At 40.8% G+C, this 19,699-nt stretch overlaps 1 protein-coding gene across 1 annotated transcript in view; it reads left to right on the top strand.

Moving 5' to 3' along the window:
* Positions 1 to 6,829: 6,829 nt before the first annotated feature.
* Positions 6,830 to 19,699, top strand: part of Samd3 (sterile alpha motif domain containing 3) — a 62,675-nt gene continuing 49,805 nt past the window's right edge. The window contains exons 1-4 of the mRNA XM_050138073.1: positions 6,830 to 6,860; positions 7,195 to 7,295; positions 7,901 to 8,090; positions 11,216 to 11,320. Of these exons, the coding sequence (XP_049994030.1) occupies positions 7,217 to 7,295; positions 7,901 to 8,090; positions 11,216 to 11,320 (374 nt within the window). The 5' untranslated portion in view covers positions 6,830 to 6,860; positions 7,195 to 7,216. The remainder of the gene's footprint in view (positions 6,861 to 7,194; positions 7,296 to 7,900; positions 8,091 to 11,215; positions 11,321 to 19,699) is intronic.

Below are 19,699 nucleotides of genomic sequence, written 5' to 3'. Positions count from 1 at the left end.
GGAGATTCAAAAGAACAAAGCTAGATAGTGAGTCTGGGGCCAGCCTAGGCTATATAAAACCCTGTGATAGTTTTAATAAGAATGGCCCTCAGAGGCTCATATCTTTGAATGCTTAGTCACCAGGAAGTAGCACTATTTGAAAGGATTAGAAGGGCTAGGACATGTGCCCTTGTTGGAGGAAGTGTGACAGTGCAGGTAGGCTTTTGAAAGGCCCAGTCTCTCTCATGTTCCCTACTATGATGACAATGGACTAAACCTCTGAAACTGTAAGCCAGCCCCCAATTAAATGCTTCCTTTTATAAAAGTTGTTTTGGATACAGTGTCTTTGTCACAACAATAGAACATTGACTAGTGCAGAAAGTATCTCAAAAAAGAAAAAGAAAAAATCAGCTAGACACACAGTAATAGTTGTATGATTCTAGTTATATCGAAATCTAGATCAGTAAAATCCAATCATGAACCCACTGCAGTTGTGTTTACTCACACAAGACTGCACAGACTTAATCCTATCAGTGTTCATCATGCATAGATGAGGACCTCATGAGGCCTTGTCATTATTTTCACTGGGTTTTAGGGAAATGGATATCATTGCCTTAAGCAGTGTAGCAACCAACCAGTTGCCCATGTTTCAGTAAATTAAACCCCTCCTCCTGCTAGCAATCATGATTAAATTCTGTGGGTCACACTCAAAAAAAAAAAATAGGAGGGTTCTTGTTGCAAGAAGAATTTCAGAATGGTGTAAAAGAGGGTAATGGGGTTAAAATATTCCACATAAGTACTTACATGAATAATTTTTTAATTAAAATTTCATAGGAACAGGAAGTCTAATCCTTGCTCCCAAAGGCTACGAATTAGGAGCTATGGTCAATGAACAGAGTTTTTAGTTACAAGGTCTTTGAAAAATGGACAGTGATGCTTTCAGAGTGATGTAAATTTACCTCAAAGGGTTAAAACAGTAATTTCATGTTTTACATATTTTTCCACAGAGAAAAACAACTTTATAATCAGGTTCCTATGTACACTTTATACACGTAGGTTTATAAAACTATAAGGACAGTTACAGGGCTCACCCCAATCCAACTGAACCACAATATTTTTGGGAAAGGCATCGGGAGTCAATAGTCAATGTTTTCATGAAGAGTCCACAGCTGACTCATATGAGATGAGCCAGAAGATCCATTTTTAAAAAGCAATTTCTTTATTCAATAGGAAGAGCAGCATGGGTCAACAGCAACCTCACACCCCTCAGGAGCAACTCTTCCCCCTGCAAGTCACAGCCTCTGCACACTCCCACGCAAGAAACTCAGGGAAAGGAACTGAACCCTGTGCTGGAGCAACTGCTGCTGTCCTGAGACACTAAGGTTCTCAACCTTCTTAATGCGGTGACCCTTTAAAACAGTTCCTCATATTGTGGTGACACCCAACCATCAAATTATTTTCATTGCTTCTTCATAGCTATATTTTATTACTGCTATGAATCAAATTGTAGATATCTGTTTTCCAGTGGTCTTAGGTGACCCCTGTGAAAGAGTCGACTCCCAAAGGGGTAAAGACCTACAGGTGGAGAACCACTATGCTAAGTGCTTCTGCAAGCAGTGGATAGAACTTGGTACCCGGGATAAAACACTGATGGCAAGAGCCTACCACAGGACAAAAGTGGCAGAGCACAGAGAGATGTCATACTTTATTCTCTTCACACACTTAGGTCATGCTATTTTAGATGTGTTGTCGTTGAACCATCTGTCTCTGCTGCTTCTCCAGGTAGGGTTTTTCCAGAGTACTTCTGATTTGCATAATGTTCCACTCATTGGTTAACTCTGTTTTAACATGTGCTTGCTGTGGCACATGGCCTTGTGTTCCTTTCTTCTCTATGTAATGTTATGAAGTATTAATTTGGTGTCATTTGGTGAAGATATTTTGGAAGTTTATTGGCAATAATAATGGCTTTTAAATTGGTTAGATTAGAATTTAAAGCCATGCTACAAAATTTTATATGAATCACCTCTGAAAGTTGCATGACTTTTACCCATAAAATGAAAACAGCATGACAGAAAAGCTCTACCGGTCTCTGCTCCTGTAACAATGCAGGACACACTCGGGACCGGAACCTTTGCTGCGGCTATTTTTAAACAGAATAAATCAAAATGGAAGTTAATTATCTTTATTACAAAGAACATGAAATATTTTAGGTTTAAAATTTAGTTCATAAATTGTACATTATTTTTAAATATTGGCATATTTATCCTGTTGGCTTTAAGAACTCATATATATGTATACACATGTATTATATATATTAGTGAAATATATTCATCATTTGTTTTATGTAATCATATTTTGTCATTTTAATTAATTTTCCATTTACACATTTAATTCAATTAAATAGCTTATTTGTTTTATAGGTGATATGAGCATTGTCTTAACACAACGTGTTCATTAATGCCTTTTCTTGACACTATTTTTGAGCAGTGGTCTTAGCTCTCCCAGTTGTGAATTTCCATTTCCCTGTTCCCACTCTTTCCTGTACTAGAAAATGACTCACTTTTGTTCCTTTACATGGCCTGTATCTTTATTATAACTATAGGATATGTTTTATCGTCCAGTAGCTAAAGTCCTCCTGTAAAGTATTTCAGCCTCTTTTTTCCCCATCTGAACACTAGAAAGTAAAACATATTAACTTTATTTGGAATTTATAAATGAATTTTGAAAGAACTGACAGCCACAAACAGCAGTTTGACATTATGTCTCTACCAAGAGCCAGGAAGATATTTGCTCTGCTCCCAAGCCCTAGTTTTTACCATAAAGTGCTCAGAAGCAGGAACCAAATAAGTATAACGGGAAGGTCAAGCGACCCAGGTGTTTGTGACTGAAAAGTCATGAAAGAGACTGGAAGACTGAAGACCCTACTCAGGGCTGCTCTCATTCATTATTTTAATTAAACCTCCCAGATTGTGTCTTGGTAAACACAAGAATACAAAATGTAAGGGCAAGTCTAACAACTGAATTCAATCCCTTGACCCCAAGCAAAGGTGGAATGAGAGAAAGACATCACAAAACCACCCTGTGACTCCACAACACACTGTGACAGGTGCTCATCATCTTGCCCCACTCCACACAGGTACACATACAATAATAAATAAAATTAGATAAGGACTCTTGTGCTCACTCCTTTCCCTCTTCCTCAGTTTCACACCAGTGGTAAATTATAGATCCCTCTGAAAAGATCTGCTGGAGAAAAAGATGGAAGACAGAAGCCAGACAATCAAAACTTCCAGTCATATGGCTGGAGCATCATAAACATTTTTGAGTGGGGGCTGGGAACTTAGCCCCATGTCTTGGGCAGACTATGCAGATGGACTTCTGTTGAGTTATCTCACCGAACACCTTTAATTTTGTACCTCTTGTGTGTACAAAATCGGCCAGTTCCTATGGCTCACGGGGCCACCTCAATGAGTGTGGCTAGCTTTATAGTCGCTGATGTTTTTCTGGCAAAAAAAAATTGATGGGAAAAATGAAATATTATTCCTATAAGAGTTTAGGGCTTTAAAAAAATCTACACTTTGAAAAATGACTGAAAATTGATACTTGTATTAACGCCAGAGGATATAAAACTCTTCTAGCACATGTGACTTTTATTTCAAGAAAGACTCCTTTCTTGTAGTCTTCTGACTTTGCTGCCTAAATAACCTTTTGAAAGCAATAAACACTCTCTCAATCAATGGCACTCCCAAGCCCAGGCCGATCTACAAACAGCTCATAAATCCCAAGCGACACTGTCTACCTTGTAGCTTCCTTGAGGTCTACTCATATGGACCACACCTTCCCCAGCTCCTTCACTGTTTAAAGTGCATCTATCGTCACATGATGAACAAAGACTTTTGTCTTTGTTTCCAAGATGCTAGAGGGAAATTCAGCAGCCTTGTATTTCCCAGCATTGTTCCCCATCCCAATGAGCCCTGCCTTACCCTGCTTCTCTGGCAGCGGGCATCTTATTTTTCTGGCAAGACCTCCATACATCTACTCACCCTGAACTGGGTTATCTGCAGCAAACATCCTGATAACTGAAGAAAGGAACCCTCGTTGACTCTTCCAGGGTGCAGACCATCCTGTCTAGCAATGTGTGGGATGATGTTGGTCCAAGTAGACAAGGTGGTGACCAGCACCCTGATGCTGTCACCTCAAATGCTACCAAGACTGCTATCCAACATAATGGCCTAGACTCTGGACAATATGACAGCTATGGCTTGGAATATTTCTTCTCCATGGCTCATTTTGTTCTGTCCTGACCTGAAAGTTGGAAGCTCTTTGTAGGGTATGATGGGGAACTTTTCCAGATGAGAACACGTTCTACAAGCAAAGCTCTTAGAAACCTTCTTGTCTCAGCTTTTAGACTGCAGGAAAATGAAAAATGGAAACAGAAAAAAAGGCAAGATCTTTTAATGTTTTACTAAAATATTAAAAACTGCTCCTTTAGCACCAGGAGAGAGAGCACGAGCAAGGAACTCAGGACCGCCAGGGGGGCACCCACACACTGAGACAATGGGGATGTCCTATCGGGAACTCACCAAGGCCAGCTGGCCTGGGTCTGAAAAAGCCTGGGTTAAAACCTGTCTCTCTGAACATATTTGACAATGAGGACTACTGAGACCCCAAGAACAATGGCAATGGGTTTTTGATCCTACTGCACCTATTGGTTTTGTGGGAGCCTAGGCAGTTTGGATGCTCACCTTACTAGACCTGGATGGAGGTGGGTGGTCCTTGGACTTCCCACAGGGCAGGGAACCCTGATTGCTCTTTGGGCTGACGAGGGAGGGGGACTTGATTGGGGGAGGAGGAGGGAAAGGGGAGGTGGCGGTGGGGAAGAGACAGAAATCTTTAATTAATTAATAAAGAAATAAATAAATTAAAAAAACTGCTCCTTTGTGGTTAATACTTTGTATTATATTACAAATTCTAAGTCATTCTCACAGTAGTCTATGTTATTATCTTCCTTGGAGTTTAGCAAAAATTTATTAAATAAAATTCTCTTCTATGTAGGCAGCTTTTCCTTAAATTTTATCTCTTTGTGGCTTTAGTTAGAAGGTCCCGTCCCTTTAATATTTAATATAAATTTATTTCATGAAAGTAAAACTTAATAGAATTAGAGTTGTTGGCTGGTGTGCTCATACATGGTACTAATTTTTCTTTTTCCTTTTCTTGCTATTGTGTGAAGTAAGTATTTTGAACGAGTACTTGCCCTCATCTTTTGACATATTTTCAAGGTTTCAGAAAGTTAACCTGAAGCTCCTTGATAACATTTTTTTTTCTCATTGGGTGTAGTGCTTTTTCTAAGGTAACAGTGTCAAATTGCCTAGGTAGCAATAATATTTTACTTAATATTCAGAAAAGCCAAAATAAAAACTACCAGTTTGTCTGAGTTCATTATTCAATAATTGTTGTGTTTTTATCAGAAGAAGAATTAGAGTAAATTCCTACCAACTAAAAATACCTATGCTTCCAAACAATTGTTTTTCTTTCCTTGCTCCTATTGATGGTTGCCTGCAAGGCAGGGTCTTCCATTCTGCATACCGTCTAATATTGGTATTTAGAGATTGTTTTTCTCTCCCTCTCCTTTCTTACTTTTCTATTTTTTTTTCTAACTCTTACTCTTTGCAAGGAAGCCAGAAGTGTGACAGAAAGGTGTGATTTTTAATTTACACCAGCGGCTTGCAAATAATGACTTTTCACACCCCGCGATTGCTGCTTAGCCTGGGGGAGGAGCTCTGTGGCTACTGTTTGCTGAAGCAAATTAGATCCACTGCTGGGATTCAGAAGGTGTGCTTCTGTATTTAACCCTTGTTTTCAGTTTTTCCAGTGCGTGTTTGTGGATACTTAGGAGTATGTGGCCCGTTACTTTGAAGTTTCTTGTTTTCTAGGAAATTGCTTTTGAAGTCTGTTCTTATCAGACTGTCCTGAATGAAGGGTACATCTTTTTTCTTCCCACTGGTCATAGTCTGACATAACTTACTTGAACACACACACACAAGCAAAAAATGTTTCTTTTTAAAACTTCCAGCAATAAAGGTTAAACATATAAACAAATACATTTGTGTTTTATTTGTCCTTATAATTCCAATTCCACCATTGGAACTTTTTCTCGCTCTCTTTATAAAATAGTATCATACAGCAAAATGATAAATCATCTAGAATAAAAGTCAACATTGAAAGTAACGGTGAAAGGTTAATGTATTTTAGGATTGCTTTTTGCTTCTATCAATTCGTTAGAAGTCCCCTGGGTTGAATTATAAAGGTAGGAAAGACCCTTCCTCGAGAAAATAGGAAAATGATGGAAGTTGATAGGGTAGGGTGGTGGTATGAAAAGTCAGTGAGTAGTTAAGAATGTACCTGGCAATGTCTATGCTTGCTTCTTTCCCTTTGACATTAATATTTCAATTATTTCCTAATATTGAATCTTCCCAGCCAATTTTAAAAAATAATACTAGTTACTTTACCAGTTATAATGGTGTTTGGTACCACTTGGGAATGTAATAGAATATGTGAGAGCAATACTGGAAGGATGGGAGAATGATATTTGAAGTCACCTTCCCCAGAGAAAACTGGCAGGGACATCTATCTGCTAATCCAAAGCTGCCAGGGTGGTGGGAAGCCCCCTCTCCTAGCTGGGAGAAGAAGGGGTTAAACCATCCTGGTTTACAAACATCTCTCAGTCAGGCTTCTATCTGATCCCAACCTCCCTTTCTCCTCTGCCCACCCCTCTGTAAATGTCAACCACTTCCTGATGATTTCACACCTTTCTGTTCTTTGTGAAGAAACCTGGGTGTTAATGGTATAGGATTGGGTGCCATTGTATGCGCGGGCTGCCTGTGAGTTAAACTGAGGGATGCCTGTGGAATTAAAGTGGGAGCCGATGAAGACATGAGAGTAGGCAATAGGCTAAAAAGCCACGTTTGAAGCAAGTATTTGTTTTATTAGCAACTTCTAAGTGTGCATTGTGAAAAGGAAAAAAAAAAAACTAGTCTCTTTAAGAGCTAAATATTGAAAAGAGTGTAGCAGAGTAGAGAGGTGACTAACAAGAAAAGAAATCAAGGACCAACAATAAGGAAGAAAGGAAGGAAGGAAGGAAGGAAGGAAGGAAGGAAGGAAGGAAGGCAGGCAGGCAGGCAGGCAGACAGGTCATCCTCACCTTTCATTCTACAGGTGTACTGACAAGAACCCGGCAATGGAAGCGTGGTCAGTGGATGAGGTCTGCAAGTGGTTGGTGGAGAAAAACTTAGGTGAGCTAGTCCCCAGGTTTCAAGGTGAGTCCATTATTCTTCCAGTGAATTTGATTTGGGTCCTGCAGTTGTGCACGTGCCCTCTGCTGTGAAGGCTGCTTTTGTTACCTAGTGTCTGCATGTGGTGGAAAAGGAGCTGTTTGGGTGAAGAACTTCATCTCTTTTCTACAGACTGGGGCAGTTTACCTACCATGCTCTGAAGAGCAGCGATGCCTAGATGATTGCAAACTCTTGGGAGTTACTTTTGATACAGACGATATGAGTTTCTTTTGTCTTATGGAATCCCGTGTGTTTTATACCATGTGGGATGTGCCAATATTAAACATCAACTAGGAGGTATTATAAAAACAGCCTCCCCAAAGACCTTCTGTTTCATTTGGCTGTTAAAATTGGCCTGGAGAAGGCGTTAATGTGCATACAAAATGTTTTTATATCGAGACTCTGTGTTCTGGTAATTTCTTAGCAGGAAACATCAAGTCAAAACTATGCACTCTAATATCAGAACTCTAACAGACACGGCTATTGCAAATTTAGATAATCCTTTAAATACTAGAAAACTCATTTTCTCTCTTTTTCCATGCCCATGTTTTACTGGGAAGTGATATAGAAGCTAATTTTCTTTTTCCCAGAGGAAGAAGTCAGTGGAGCCGCACTCCTGGCTCTTAATGACCGGATGATCCAGCAACTAGTCAAGAAAATTGGACACCAGGCTGTTCTGCTGGACTTCATTAAAAAATACAAGCAGAGCAATCAATGGCTGAAGCCCACTGGAGGTCCCAGAGAGACATCCCTGTTGACCCTGGCACAAGCTACCCCTGAGTGAGTACACGGGTGAACAGGCTTGGTTTTCGTTCCCTGTTTCTGCATGGCTTCTGCCTCGTGGCAAGCAATCAAAGCTCTTTCAAAACTGTGGCCAATTTTCAGCTAGATGGTGTGCACAGTGTTTCTACTATTGGACTGATGCTTATGAAGAACTGGGTCAGGATCTGTTGTTTTTCTTTCCACTGGTCTTTAAACACTGACTGGGGTTGTTAGGGCAATGCTGCAGGCAGGAAGTTCCTTCAGGAGCTGTTGCAGAGCCAACAGTAAAAATGCATGTTAAGTTGTGGAAAGGGGGATGAGATACAGTAACCGGGCAACCACCAGGACCTGTGGCTATGTCCTTGCCTTGTCCCAAGCTGTTTCTTCATTTGTGTGTTTATTTGCTTAGGTCTTTCTTTGGTATACAATTTATACTCTCTTCTTTAGGACCTTCACAATAGAATTTGCTCACCCCTTTGCCACAATTGAGCTTCATGATTCTTTCGGAGTTAGTCATAAAATATGGAACACTGTGACAGAACAGTGGAGAAAATGTGCAGAAAATTCATGGTGTCAGATAAAATCTCGAAGGGTGGAGGGTGGCTTTGCTTGTTTTCACATCTGACTTTTCAATCTAAAGGAATGATAACAAGATTTATCAAGTATAATGTTCATTTCACAAATCTATGCTTCAAGATACCCTCAGGCACTCTGGTTTGGTGCTTCTATGTTTAAGACTTGCCAAGACTTTTAAGGCTAAATATTTGCTATTGACCAATTACTGTTCATTAAAAACAACAAAAGTAAGATGGGTATCATTTTATTTTTACCTTTCCTGAAATTAGTCCTGTAATTATAAATACTTCTCTTTTTCTTGATAAGCAATATAATGTTAGAGGGACTTAGCTTAAGTAATTTAATTGCTAAAGTATTTAAATATTTGGGACAAGTAGCCGTGAAGGGTTAGTCTTATATTGGGCCGAAGAGTAGGACATGGTTGATTTGTAACTCCAGTCCTTGAGAGTCTGAGACAGAAGGGTTCTTGTGAGTTTTAGACTGATTTAGGCTAGAGTCAGATGCTGTCTTTTTAAAAAGTAATAATAATAACAATAATTATAAATGAGATCAAACTGGAAATTCTGCAAGTGACGTATCTGAAGGATTTCTTCCAAACATGGTTGAGGCATGGTCTTGGGTCTGTGACTTTGCAGAATTCCCATTTTACAATTGTAATTCTCTCTAGCAAAAGGGAGGCGTGAACTTCAAAGAGATTGCAATGTTTTCCAGCACTTTGGCATGGCTAGAACTTTTGAACTGGAAGTCCCTCCCCATTGACTGGAACCCTGATCTTTCCTTGGGCACAGCTCAAAGGAAAACTAGCAGCCTTTGAATCCACTTACACTGTTCTGTGGCACACTGGAGCTGGTTGGACTGCCAAGAGCTCGGGGCTTCATCCTTGCTTTTACCACTGGCTTGGATTGATTTTGTTCCTGTGTCGGAGATCTTGTGTCTTCATCTACAGACTGAAATTGCACTCTTTACTGCTTAAATTTACACTGAGACATCATAATCTCGTGGTAAATCTTTGTTCCGTTTAATCAGACCAACATAGTTCTTTGTTAGTTGAAGCTTTCTTAACCAGGTTATGAATGCTAGTTTCAATTGTAGCCAAGGCTGAGCAGACTGTCAGCAGAGATTTATGAATGTGAGTTTATTGGTCTATCCCAGCAAGTTCCCAGCTTCCTTTAAGGATTTGTGTAGTCTTGTGGTTTGGTGAAAGTGTTCTTGTGTGAAATCACAAGTTGCCTGTTGGTTATATTGGCCAAGCACATTGTACTTAAAGAATATGTTGTCACTTGAGGACAATGATAAAGTAGATATGAATATATGCCATGGAGTCAAACATTTGTAAAAATGCTTAATAAAAGCCAGAAACTTGGTGCACAACTAAACGTGATTTCCGATCCCTGCTATATTTGCTACTCATCTGATTTTGGGCATTTCTTTGACTTTTTACTACTTTTATTTTGAGCCTGTTCAACTGTAAGATGAAATACAGAATAAATGATTCTTTCAATCTATTCTTAAAAGTCTATGAAACAGTTAAATCAGAGAGAGCAAATGGGTTTTAAACTTGATTAAAATTCCATTTAGTGGTTCCCTGGTAAAGTGTTTTTGAAAGAAACATCTGAAGAGGATGCATTCTATTCAAAACTGCACAGATAACAGGAATGTCTAGCCTGCAGTTGCTTTTCGATTGTTGTTTTCATTAGATCTGGTATAAGAATCAGTGAAGGGGAAATAGGAGGAAATAGGTGCAGATTCTGACACACAGAACTAAACCTGTGGCCGTGAGCAAGTTTTCTTCCATTCTGGGCTTCTGGTTTTCCTCACTTAGGAGTGATGGAGTGCAGTTTTAAGAGGAAAAGATTTTATGATAATAAAAAAAAATCCCTTGAAAATAGTAGGGAGCTGCAGAGAGGCCAGACACAGCTAAGCATTTGTTTTTACTGCAAGAATATTTACAGAGAAAGACAGACTTTGCTATCACCATCACTTCATAAAGGAAAGTCTTATCTTAACACGATTTAAAAACATGCCACATCGGGTGCTGAGGAGATGGCTCGGTTATAAGTGCTTGCTATGTAAGCATGAAGACACACGCTCACTACACAGTGCCCTCATGAAAGGGCAGGTGTCATGACAGACAATTGCAACCTAGCACTGGGGAAACGGGGAAAGGCTGATACCTGGGGTCACTGTCCCGCCAGCCTAGAGTAACCAGCAGGTCCCAATCCACAATAAAACAAGGTTGAAGGCTCCTGAGAAATGACAACTGAGATGGACTTCTAATGTACACACACACACACACACACACACACACCACACACACACACCCTCTGCCAGACTCATGAAGGCAGTAAGGTAAACTGGCAGCAGTCTGCTGCATAAAGAAGTCACTGGGTGAGGTGATGATGCATGGGGTCGTTTTTGCAATCAATATTTTTAGCCATGAGCCTCACGTGCGCTTGGATAAGGATGAAGACGAGCTGAGTCTTCCCTTTCAAACAGCATGAGACCAGTGGTCGATGCTTCCGCTTAACACCCGATGTCAATCATACTACTCTTCCACTTTACTACAGGCATGAAGAGAACTCCAGTCGCACCAGTTATGGGGACCAGACATCATTGTATCCAGTGGAAAACCTTGATAATGGGCTCATTGACCAAAGAGTATTGAAGCAGAGGTGAGATGCCAACTTTATAATATTTTAAGGCCAAATGGTATTTGTCTTTGTTTAAAAAATTTCATGTGTTTAGATACACTAAATCTAAATTTTTATTAAATCTTTTTCATTGTCCTAAAAGGCAAGCTTTTATCAAGGAATGGAGATACTGGATAAAATATCAAGGCTGAATTGACAAAGGAATTTTGATGATTCTATACGTTTATTTCAAGTGTTTATCCTTTGGTGGGAAAAAGTATGTTCCTCCATCATAATCTATCCAGGGTAATTTGTAGATAACGTCCCATCCATAAATCTTGAATTGAGTAAAAAAAAAAAAAAAAAATCTTTGGTTTTGCCTTGAATTTTGGAGGCTGCTTTAACTTGACTATTCCAGAGGGAGGTACTGTTCTCATAAGCAGCTCGTTAAATTTTCTGGTGATATTTCAGTGTGTGGGTTCCATTGCACCAAAGGGGGGGGGAGCTATGAACCTAAAGAACCACAAGTCGGAATCCAGTGCTCAGACAAAACTGATGTGGTGGTAGCAGATAAGAGGCGCCTCCGCATCCTCCTCTAGTCTCTTACAGTCACCCAGACCAGGTGATCCATTTCATTCATTTACTGTGAATGGTAAGGATCCCTGCAGAGTGAAATATTTCAGATGGTCCATGCATCTGCCATGCATGGTAAGAGTTCCTGCAGAGTGGGCCATGCATCCACCATGCATGGTAGAAGTCCTTGCAGACTAAAGCATTTCAGGAGGTCTGTTCAGCTACCATGCATGGTAGGAGTCTTTGCAGAGCGAAGCATTTTTCAGGTATGGGAGAAATATCCATAGCAACCAACCAGGACTATGGCCCTTTGTGGTGTGTGTGTGTGTGTGTGTGTGTGTGTGTGTGTGTGTGTGTCGTGTGTGTGTGTGTATGTGTTTACAACCCCTTTACATTATCATTATATAGTCTCCCTGGCACAGCCCACAAAGAAAGGAGATTTTGCTTTCTCTTTTAATGAATGAGTAAAACTGAGAGTTGGGAAGTCAAGGAATTTCTACACAGTTTCCCGACAGCCTCTGTATTACAGCTCAGCCACCTGTATTCCATGGCTCCTTTGGGGATGGTGGACTAGAAGATGGAAAGGAGAGCTGTGCTCATTGGTACAGGCTTTTAATAAATAGAAGCTACCTGAAAGGCTGAAGGGTTCACCTGGGCAGCTTAGTGAAACCCATTTCAAAATGAAACAAAAGTCTAGATATACTACAGCTAGGTACAACGAACGGGAGAGGCAGAAAATCAGTCCCTTGGGAATTTGTGGTTCAAGAAGGTTCAGAAAATGCAAATCCATTTTTTTTATTTTTTTTTTTTTGTTGTTGTTGTTTTGTTTTGTTTTGTTTTTCGAGACAGGGTTTCTGTGTGGCTTTGGAGCCTGTCCTGGAACTAGCTCTGTAGACCAGGTTGGTCTCGAATTCACAGAGATCCGCCTGCCTCTGCCTCCCTAGTGCTGGGATTAAAGGTGTGCGCCACCACCGCCCAGCTGCAAATCCATTTTCAAGGAAGCTACATTCCCACCTTTCTGCCCACAGTGCAGATTGATTCCTGAAGCTTTCCTTAGCTGTGGCTTCAGGTACACCAAGTAAGTCATGAGTCTCCAAATGCCCTCTTTAACACTGCTAGTGCTGCTGCTGCCACTACAGAAGTGGGAAGAGAGCCATGGGTGAGGGTTATGGCCTGTGGTATCTACCTCCTTACCACGGTCCTCAATCCTCTGTTGTAAAACACGAATAATGATCCTTATATTTGCTGTTCTCCATTGCACCTACCAAGTGGAAGAAATCAAAACAAGACTGCTTTAGAAGTTGAGAGAGATGGAAAGGCTTAGGAAGCAGAACATATTTGCTCATAGCTCTTTACCTAGAATTATCTCCTAGGCTGTGGGTTTCTGTATTAGATCACCTATTACCCATCCATCTAGAAAAGGACCTTAAATTATATATATATACACACACATACATACGTACATAAACACACAACACATGTACACACACATATATATGACTCACAAACATGAATCAGTCTCTCCTACCTTCAAGCACATGTAAGTTTTAAAAACAAAAATCCATGAAAACTAAAGACAAAATAGGCTTATTGTAAGAAAAACAACTTATAATATCTAAGGCAGAATCTTTAAGTTCCCCTGGCTCCAAGGGTATGATTCTGGACACCTTTCTTTTGTTCTTTCTTCCTTGCCTGCCTTGTGGTAAAAGGCCACTTGGTCGCTTGTTCATTTCCCGGCCACCCAGACCTGAAATAACCACACAGAAACTGTGTTAATTAAATCACTGTTTGACCTATTAGCTCTAACTTCTCTTTGGCTAGCTCTTACATATTAATTTAACCCATTTCTATTAATCTGTGTATTACCACGAGGCTGTAGGTTATGGGGTAAAGTTCTGAAGTCTATCTCTGATGGGGCTACATGGCTTCTCCCTGACTCCGCCTCCTTTCTTCCAGCACTCAGTTTAGTTTTCCCCTCCTAGCTCTACTCTACCCTCCCAGGCCAAGCCAGTTTCTTTATGAACCAATGGTATTCACAGCCATACAGAGGGAAATTTCACATCACTGCCTGCTTCCTTCCTTTGCTAATGATGGATACCCTGCTCCCTCCATACTGCCTCACCCAGAACCAACTCCATAGAAATCCTTTTGATAATAGCTCAGATCTCCAATGTCAACGGACCCAGTCATTCATTACTGTTTCATTCATGTATCTGGGGAAGGGAAACCCACAGGCCATGCATGGCCAAATACCTTCTCCTAAGCAACTGGTTCTGAGACAAGTTAAGATCACAGTGGTCCTATAGATTGAAGAATAGAGATCTCATCACCTCATGCTTGATCTCTTTCCTGCCATGTAAACTAAAATAATTGAAGGCATCCTCCATCCTTTTCTTCTGTCCCTCTGCTATTCTACCCATTTGATAGTTATGCATCAAGGGCCTCTTGTTTCTTTTTCCATTATGCTGCGTGGTCCCCTTGCCTGCCTTCCTAAAGCCTGCCCACCCTTTAAAATTAGTCAGCCTCCAGTGACACCCAGTCTGGATCATTCAGGTTCAGTCCATCTAGAAACAGTGCCTTCTTTGTAATTCTTGTTCTGCTTACAAAGGTGGAAAATAACCTTAGTTTATTAAAGTCTATTCCCTCCTTAGACGATAAACACCTCGGAGACAATGACCACATCCTGTTATTTTATAGAGTGAATTTATCTCAGCCTCTGGCACCTCAAAATCCAATCAGGCTTCCAAACCTGAGCTGATGAATGTGAACCAAAAAAAGACAATATACTTTGGGGAGACAGGATATATATTTGAGTAGCAGCAATTTCCTTTTCGACCTTTTGGAGGCATTCCATAGCAAATGTGGTGATCTTACAAACACAGCTTCAAGTATTTCATATTTACTCAGAGCAGGCAATAAATTTGAAGGTGTTGCCCACTAGACTTTCATGAAACCAACTGCTTTCAAGAGGTGGGAATGAGTGGCCGAACAAGTGCTGGTTTCAGGGTTCACTACCTTTCCACATGCCTCCCCCCAAATTGTTTCTGTAACTCTTTGGAATGAAAACACCACCTGATACCCATAGGGCCTTGGTGGGAGACATATCTACGCACCTGACACTTGTCACCCAGGTCACACAGAGGCAGATGAGGATATTTGGAATATTTGTTTCCTGACAGGGGCTTAAGCTTTCCATGCAGACTATTTGTAGATAAAAAGGAAAAAGCAGGTCTCTAGAGGCTGCAAACTCACCTAACTCTAGTTGTAGTCAAAGTCTCTGGAAAAGTCTTTGGTTGCAGACATTTGTCACAGGGGATGAAACACCATGGCACTCTGGAGCAGGGGACTTTTCTTGGGTGATGGGTGCTTGTATGGTTTAAATACCTTTCTGGATCATTAGGTGACATCATCACGTACTGGTGATGTATTGGGGATGGTTTCTTCTACAGTGGAATTCTTTCTTCTTTTATTTACATACTTTAAAACTGTTCATTTCTCTTTTAGTGTCCAATAAGGCAAAAAATCAAATAAACTGTGGTTTCCTACGTGTTGCTTTAAATACTCAACTTGAACTTTAAGTAGATGTGCCAGGCTTTGCTCCTGCCTTGGGGCATAATTGGAAGTTAGTCATGGTTTCATGCATATTTAAGAATTAGTTTAATGACTTTTTTCGTGATCTGGCTACTGCTGTGGGGTGGTGTAGAATGAGTTTTTCCTGCCTCTGCTCTGTGAAGCAAATGTCAATGGATCGTCAACATTTCTGATATATTAGTTGCGGTCGTTTTCACATCAGTGTTTCAGACAATAGACAGCAGCCCAGCTGTGGATGCATTCTATTCCAGACCGTAATAAAGGGAAGGCTTCTTAAATAAAGTGTGGCAGCCCAGGTAGAGTTGCTCAGTACAAGTTCTGATCAGATATGCAGCGAGTCTTCTCAGCAATGCTGGTGAATAAAATCGGGGGGTCACACATGCTAATGGAGCCCTCTACCACTGTGCTAGGTCCCAGCCTTGTGATTGGCATTTCCACTTCTGTCCTTTGTTCTGTTGGCCAAGAGGCATGGGAGGTGATTATCAGAGGCTAATCATACCTTTAGAGGACTAGTATTTTATGAATTTTCCATGACTTCTTCATAGTTCAGTCAAATCTATATGACCAGATTGGAAAATGAATCTTTCAGGAGAACTTTGTGATTAGATGGGAGGTCTTGGGACCTGCTACCATAGCTAGTGGCTCCCACACAACTCTCCATGGCTGATGAGCTGAGAAAGGGGTAACTGTAAGTATTAGATGAAAGAATAAGCATGTCAACCCTGAGATGGCTGGGGACCAGGGGCAAGCAGATAGTTAAGAGCTTAGTTTTGGAGTCTGGTTTTGTCATTTACCATCATTTACAACTAAATAACAAATTCTGCAGCCTAAGTAGGCCTTTTCTCATCTGCAAATCAGTAGAATAGTGAGTTAATACATGAAAAGTTCTTAGGACCTGGCACACAGTTGGCATGCATATATTTTAACTATTGCTTACGTTAAGGTAAGCACGGTGTTCAGTGAGATTTAAAAGATTCTAATCTCAACTCTCACAAGTGGTCCTAGGTGGAAGATCAAGGCTTATACCAGGATGTTTGGGACAGCAATCCCCTTTTGGGACTCAGGCTCTAAAATAGAATAGGGGACATTCCTGTCCTAGAAGGTCTGGTCATGGGTTGAGGGTTGCAGTAGAAAACCGAACAAGGAGTCCTGTGGGCCTGTGTAAACAATGAGAGCTGGAGAGAAGCTTCCAGACCTCATGGACAGACATTATTACCATTCCAAGGGCATCAGAGAGCACACAGGTGGGCAGAGCCATATTTAACAACTGAATCCCAGGTCAGTGGATCCACAGGCTCTCCTACCAAAGATCTGTGTTTGAGACCCATGACAAGCTAAGCCCCATTCCTTGGTCAGAAACTCTCAGCATACAATCATATAGTAGAGGCTATGAAAAATCCTATAGATAAAACATGCCCTGGAATGTTCCTCCTTTGTCTCCCAAGTGCTGATCTACAGGCTTCCACTACTATGTCCAGCTTTTACAGCACTTTCTACATGGCATCTCTCCTCTTCGCACATTCCTGGAGCTTTTCAGAACACTATTGTCACGCAATCCATTTCACACTACGAGGACGAGATGTTACTACAGTCCCTGGTCACAAAGGCCTGGTGTGTGACCTGGTGACTCACCTGCACAGAGGGAAAATGACGTCAAATATATAAAATGGATTTATTAACATTCTTACATTTGAGCCAAAAACTAAAGAGCTGCTCATGGTCTCTCCCTTTCCCACAGCAATATTAATAGAAAGAATGGGGCAACAGCCAGAAGGCATACATACAAACATACACAGAGGAGGGAGGTAGAGGTTTAGCTCTGAGACCCTGCCATATGAGCTGAGAGGTCACAAAAGGCACAGTTCTTACTTTTCAGACTCTTGTTATAGCCTCTTTCAACCCAAGGGTCTGCGCTTTAGTGCTGTGGGCTCCCTCGGCTCTCAGTGTGATATTCCCCGTGGACTTAGAAAAGAAAAGGATAATTTAAAAAGTCCTGACTTGCAAGGGGTACAGTTACACAACACGGGAATCAAGATAGGCAGGAATAGTTGTGAGTCCACATGCGATGTTGGATCAGGCAGCGTTGTTACTTCTGCTGAGGAAGGGTGCAGTAGGGCTACCAAAGTAGCCATGAGTATACATCGGAGGAGAGGCTTAGCATACACTCAGAAGAGGGAGAGGGAGAGCGGGTTAAGGTGCTGACATTGGTACATTCCAGACTTTTTGTAAAGCTTGTAGCTTGCTATTATGAAAAAAGAACTCTGGTAGTAACACACTTGAAGCTGTGTGATCAAGCCCAGATTAATGTGGGAGCATAAATCATCATGAGGAATAGATAATGCAAGGGGTACAATGCAAGAAATTCTCATGACGCCTGAGGATACGGAATGAAGATGAAAGACGCCAAGGTTCACTATACTAAGAGGAAGATGCACGGTAAAAGCCACCAGGAAATCAGCCACTGTCTTAGCCACAACAATTATCACAGGCTGAGTAGTTTACACAACACAAATTTATATTCTGATTTTAGAGTCTCAAATTTAAGGTCACAATGGTGATCATTTTGTTCTCTGATAAGACCCTCAATTGAGAAAATGCCTCTAAAAGATCAGGCTGATAGCAGATACTTCTATAGGGCATTTTCCTAATTAATGATTCATGTTTGAAGGCCCAGCCCATTTTTGGTAGTGTCACTCCTGGGCTGATGGTCCTGGGTTCTTTAAGAAAGCAGGCTGAGCAAGCCATGAGGAGCAAGCCAGCAAGCAGCATTCCTTCATAGCCTCTGTATCAGCTCCTGCCTCCAGGTTCCTGTCTGGTTTGAGTTCTTGTACTGTCTTCCCTCAATGATCCCTGATCCTGGATATATAAGCAAAACAGACCCTTTCCTTCCCAAGTTGCTTTGGTCATAGTGTTTCATCACAGCAATCACCTTAACTAGGACAGCCACCTTCTCTCTACATCCTCACATGACCCTGAGAAAGGAGGTGCACATCATAAAAGGATGCTAAGTCTCAATCAACCTCCTTGGCCTCATCTAGCTCAAGTTACCTGCAAAAAGCCTGTCCCCGCCCGGGTGTAGTCATATCACATACAGGTTAGGGGTTCAATATGGAATCTGGGGAAAAGGGGAACACAAATGAGCATCTAGAATTAAAAAAAATGATGAACTATTTCAGAAGCTTTGAATGGGAGGTAAACAGAGTAAAATCGTTGGCAATGTGGGGTAGAACATGAAAAAGAGACTCTTAGGAGATGGAGAAGGGGTTCAGCAGTTAACAGCACTTGGTGCTTGCTTTTCCAGAGTACCCAAGTTAGGTTCCCAATACCTCCACTGAGCAGTTCAAAACTTACAAGTTGTGAGCCCTTCTAACTCTAGAGAATATGGAGCCTTCTTACAGCCTCCTTGGGTACCCTTACATGTGGCATAAATACACATAAATAAAAATAAACCTTCAAAACAGAAGAGAGACTTGATGACAAAAGCATTATCAAAAGAATGGTTGAGAAGAGATTAAGATGCAAGAATTTAAAGAAAGTCACAGGGAGAGTGCGTGGAGGCACCGTTTAGATTTAAATGGGGATATGGATGTGAATTCTTTCCATTTGCTTTTCTCATTCTCTTAAGAGAAAGCATCATACATTAACCTTGCTAAGCAATGGTCTGCACACTGCAAAAAGAGTTCCTACCCCCGTGTAACAGCCAGGTCTCTCCTGCTTCCTACTGATGCTCAGCAATATTCCCTGTCAAGGGTTTTCCTTAGTGAGCTGATATTCCGCTGAAACTGTTCTTCACAGAAATAGCATTATTACCCTATGTGAACCCCATTAAACTACAGTTAGTCTGCTCTTGGAAAGAGCTGAATGATTTTTCATTCTTATTAAATTTAGACAAAGTTAGAAAACCAATGAGCCTTTTATGAGAACTCCCATCTCATCATTTAAAAAAATTAGTGTGCAATTTAAAAATATAATGTTCCAGTTGGGCAGGTGAAGTGACTGAGGAGAATTGGGGATGATGGATAGGTTAATCTGCTTGACTCAATAATTCCCCATTGTATAAATATACCATAGGTATACCACAGTATCTCTTTAATCTTATAAATATATAAAATTATCATTTGTCAGTATATGAAACAACTTTGAAACTGTAATAATGGCATTGCCATTTGTCATTGCTCGCTTTATTATAAATTTTATCATGAATATGTATTTTTATCACTGTCTGAACTGATCAGTTAGCAAACAGTATGTTCTCAG

The sequence above is a fragment of the Alexandromys fortis genome, unplaced genomic scaffold (assembly GCF_014885135.2).
Source record: "Alexandromys fortis isolate MF-2015 unplaced genomic scaffold, M_Fortis_MF-2015_v1.1 scaffold_14, whole genome shotgun sequence".
Lineage (NCBI taxonomy): Eukaryota > Metazoa > Chordata > Mammalia > Rodentia > Cricetidae > Alexandromys > Alexandromys fortis.
Note: the sequence above shows the minus strand (reverse complement) of the source record. Positions and strands in the feature narration are given on the sequence as shown.